Raw genomic sequence first — 4,842 nt, forward strand, 5'->3', positions numbered from 1 at the left:
AAAAAAAAAAAAAAAAAAAAGTTCCCTTAAAAACTTTACTGTTATGCTTCTTTTACTTTGGGTTAACTATTGTTAATTTTCTTTTTTACATACCTTCTTTTTAAACCTGATCTGATTACTAAGTTTTTTTCTTTTGAATAAAATATTGAGACAGTTCTTAAAGTGACTTTTGCATGATAAGTATTCTGTTAATTGAGAAAAAGAGTCAGTGCTGCAATGTTGACTTTGAATTACACTGGCCTTACAGAGTCATCCCTCTGAGGAAGAACTGTTGTCCCAGCCTGGAGACTTTTCAGAAGAAACTGAGGATTCTCAGTGCTGTAGTTTGAAACTTCTGGGCGAGGAAGGAGGTTATGAAGCAGACAGTGAAAGCAGTCCTGAGGATGGTGACACCCAAGACGATGGTAAGACGTCTCTGATGCATGTGTGGACTGCCAGTTAAACTGTAAATAAACAAAAGGTCCATCCTGCCCGTACATTGTGGCCTTACAGTTTCAGAAAGGCATTGTGTTATCATTTTGTTTTGTCATCGCAACAAATCTGCCAATTGAATATGTAATATCAACAGTGACATCAAGACTAGGAAGATAGATAGCATAAAACTATGATTGATCCCTTACACTGTAAGGAGAAAACAAAACAAAACAAAACACCCTTGTCTAAACCAAGTAGATGCCCAAGAATAAAGCTGAAGGAGAAATTTTTTCTTTTATATGCAAGCAAGAAAGGAGATACCCAGAAGTAGATACTACAAGGAAAAGCAGGTGATGTGCCTACCAATCATTGTCTGGGCAGGGAAACTCTTTCTGAAGAGGTGATATGTACATTGGAATCTCACTGTCAGTGACATCCCATGGGTGATAGATGCAGCAGGTTCCTTTGTCGTTTTTAGTAACCTGGCCAGTTCTTAGGGTGGAATTGTGTTGTATGTGATCCTTTGTGCTGGCTATGCAGGTTGGATAGAATGTAAATGATGGTCTGCTCGCTTGTTTTATGTCAACTTGACACAAGCTGTCACTTGGGAAGAGGGAACCTCAACTGAGGAAATGCCTCCATCAGTGGATTTAGTGTTTATTTAGTGATGTGGGTGTGAGGATCAGCTCACTGTGGGTGCTTCTCTTGGGTACTTAGTCCTGTGATAGATAAGAAAGCAGGCTATAGAAATTATGGGGAGCAAGCCAGTAAGCAGCACTTCTCTATGGCTTCTGCTTCAGTTCCAGCTTTCAGGTTCCTGCCTTTGAGTTCTAGCCTTGACTTCCTCAGCGATGATGTATGACCTGAGAATTGTAAGATGAAATAAACCCTTTCCTTCCTAAGTTGCTTTTTTTTTTTTTTAAGATTTATTTATTTATTATATGTAAGTACACTGTAGCTGTCTTCGGACACTCCAGAAGAGGGAGTCAGATCTCGTTACGGATGGTTGTGAGCCACTATGTGGTTGCTGGGATTTGAACTCCGGACCTTTGGAAGAGCAGTCGGGTGCTCTTACCCACTGAGCCATCTCACCAGCCCCTAAGTTGCTTTTTATAGTGGTATTTTGTTACAGTAATAGAAACCCTAACTCAGATGATTTGAGCCACGAGATTTTTATGAAGGCTCTATCTTTTCAGATACTGACCTTTGGACTTTTTAGCACTTTTAGTTTAAGTTTGCAGTAGTTTATTCTTGCTAGAATTTGATTTTCTCTTTTGTGTGGAGGGAATGGGAATAATCACTGATTTTATGGTTGAAAGGTAAAATCAGTGATTTTTTTTTTAATATTGACTTAATGGTAGTTTTATCATAACCTAGGTATAATCTGCAAAGGAAGATTTCCTTTGTGTGTTTTGTTTTGTTTTTGAGACAAGGTCTCACCATGTAGGTCTGGAACTCACTATGTAGACCAAGCTGGCCTCCAACCCACAGAGACCTAGCTATTCTGCCTCCCCAGTGCTGGGACTAGAGGCATGTACCTCTCTCTATGCCAGGCTTTTTGCCTTAGCTTTTAAAGCTTTAGTTTACTTATTCTTTTTTGTGTGTGAATATTCGTGATATGGATGACACACACATTGTGCCATGGTGAATGTTTGGCAAAGGACAACTTTGTGGAGTCAGTTCTCTCCTTCCACTATATGTGGGTTCCAGGGTCCAAACCAGGTTGTTGCTAAGGCTTTCATGGTGAGCGCCTTTACCCACTGAGTCATCTTACCTGTCTCATAGATCTTATTTTTTGAGCTAGTTTCTACTGAACCTTGCTGATTCTGTTAAGCTGGCTGGCCAGTTTGCTCCAGGGAGTCACTTGTCCTAGGCCTGGTGTTACTGATTTTTGGCACAGAGCCCAGCTTTTTGCATAGATGCTAAGAACCTGAACTCACGCAAAGCACAGCAAGCACTTTTTCCCAGCCCTTGGATGAACACTTTTTGAAGAGTACAGCAGACCATTTTGAGGTCAGTCAGCAAGACAGTCATAAAGCAGACAATGTTTAGACTTCAACAAATCAAGCCTACTATTACCACAGAAATAGGGGCAGATAAAATAAACTGCATTCTGATTTATATATTTGTGGATAAGAAAGTTTGAGATAAGACTTTCCAGTTATATCAAAAGAATGTTAGATTTGTATCAGATGTTTATGAAAATTTCTGTTGGTAATATTTGTGGTTTCATTGAGAAGCAAAATTACTTTCAAAATTAAACTATCCATAAGACTTCATTGTTCAAGCCTTGATCAACAGTAATGCTGCAAGGAAAGGCTTTGTGAGCATCTTCATAGAAGTAGGACTGTTTTTGTTGAATGTTATAAGTGTTGAGTTAGGATTGGAATATTCATATTGGGGAATAAAAACATTCTTTTTCTTTACTTTGTCAGGAGTAGAATTAAAACCTGAAGCAGAAGGTTTCAGTGGATCGATTGTTCCAAACAACTTACTTGAAAACCTCACTCACGGGGAAATAATATACCCTGAGATTTGCATGCTGGGATTAAATTTGCTTTCTGCTAGCAAAGCTAAACTTGATGTGCTTGCTCATGTGTTTGAGAGCTTTCTGAAAATTGTCAGGCAGAAGGAAAAGAACATTTCTCTACTCATACAACAGGTAAAGGGTGTACTATGTTGAATCAGTACTTACCATACTCATGCTCCAATTATTCATCTTCTTATGTTTAACCCAATGATTTTCTAAAGCCAGCTAATCCTATATTTCTTGAACAAGTAGCATAAAATTAATATTGTCATTAGCTAACAGTAATGTATCCTGAGAGCAGATCCTAAAACTTGTATTTAATCCTATAACAGTATTCTTTTGAGTCATTTAAACACTCTCCTCCTCTCTCTCTCTCTCTCTCTCTCTCTCTCTCTCTCTCTCTCTCTCTCTCTCTCTCTCTTACATGCACATGCATCCATGCACACACACATGCACATGTGTACACATAGGCTCTTATGAAATAAATTATTATGACATTACAGTTATACTTATATGAAGTCAAATGTTTTAATTTTGTATGTTTCACTCTTTAATCTTCAGGGAACTGTGAAAATCCTTCTAGGAGGGTTCATGAATATTTTAACACAAACTAACTCTGATTTCCAAGGTGAGTTGAACCTGGTTTAAGGAAATAACTTTGTAATTATTGTGCTGTTGTGTGAAGAATTAATTGTGTCTTCCACTAGCACACTGCTCCGTGGTTTCCAAATTGTTTTTATGTGTATCATCCTATTTGTTCCTCATGCTCACTCAGTGAAATATATTGAGTAGAGGGGCAGAATGTTGATTATGAGGCCTGCAGTGAGTTGTTCAGTTGCTTTGTGAGGACAGTAACCTGCTATAAACACTACACTGCTGCTTTATCTGGTGTTCTCTCCTCTCAGTTCTTTCTCGGGCATTTGAGAAATTTGTGATAAAAGCAAATGTGATTTCTGCCCACAGTAGATCTAAATTATAGTTGAGGGTTAAGACTAGTATATGTGAAATGTTAATTTGGATTTTCGTGATGCTTCCTTCCTCCAAGTTAATTTCAAGTTACACGTTTTTGTCAGGAATACCCAATATTAGTGTTAAGCCCTCTAGCGGACAACATATCAAAGGCTTTGTGATGGCTGTGTCTTATTATTAGGGATGTTAGTTTTAACCATTTCAGGCAAAGATAGTGTATAGGTTTTTCTCTATTGTAATTTGCAAGTATCTTATGGGTGGCAACTTGAAAGTATGTAAATATCACTTTTCTCTTATTTCAGCCCACAGTTTTTATCATTTATTGGTGATCATGCATGAAAAGGGTAGTACTGTAATATTTGCTAAATAATGATTTTGTACTTCTGGCATTCTTTGAACGTTTATTAATTGGGATTTTACTATAATGAAAGGGTTTTTTCCCCTCCATTTACTTACTGAGTGCATGAATATATTGTTCTTATGTTACACTCTTACATACCAGGTTTTTCATTACAAACATTTAATACTGGTGTGACATGTTAAAGTTCACAAACCTCTGTTAGCACATTATTACTACTAACACTCATAACATTTTCAGTTTTTTCTAAGGCATTACCTAATATCCTTTTCTTGTTCCTAAAGAGTCCTTCCCTTCCAGGATACATTACAAATAATTGTCATATTTCCTTGCATTTTTTGCTATGCCTTTTATGTCAAACCCAGGGAAGACTGATCTATGATCCCAAAGATTTATTATTTCTAAAATTATTTTCTTTTTTTCATATTCTTTGCTCTTTGTTTTCTTACATATGAGTCATAATATAGGGCTTTGAAGGTTGATCCTACCATGTGTCTTACCTCATGTACTTCTTTTGTGCTACATTCAAGGAGACTTTAAAAGTTCTATTCCATTGTGGCTGGGGGGGGGG

At 37.4% G+C, this 4,842-nt stretch overlaps 1 protein-coding gene across 3 annotated transcripts in view; it reads left to right on the top strand.

The window, feature by feature from the left end:
• The window catches only part of Lyst (lysosomal trafficking regulator), a 176,466-nt gene that overhangs the window by 63,688 nt on the left and 107,936 nt on the right, over positions 1-4,842 (top strand). For all 3 annotated transcript variants that reach the window (XM_029547347.1, XM_029547346.1, XM_021215502.2), the window contains exons 8-10: positions 248-404; positions 2,850-3,076; positions 3,506-3,572. In XM_029547347.1, the coding sequence (XP_029403207.1) occupies positions 248-404; positions 2,850-3,076; positions 3,506-3,572 (451 nt within the window). The remainder of the gene's footprint in view (positions 1-247; positions 405-2,849; positions 3,077-3,505; positions 3,573-4,842) is intronic.

This window comes from Mus pahari, chromosome 16 (genome assembly GCF_900095145.1).
Source record: "Mus pahari chromosome 16, PAHARI_EIJ_v1.1, whole genome shotgun sequence".
Lineage (NCBI taxonomy): Eukaryota > Metazoa > Chordata > Mammalia > Rodentia > Muridae > Mus > Mus pahari.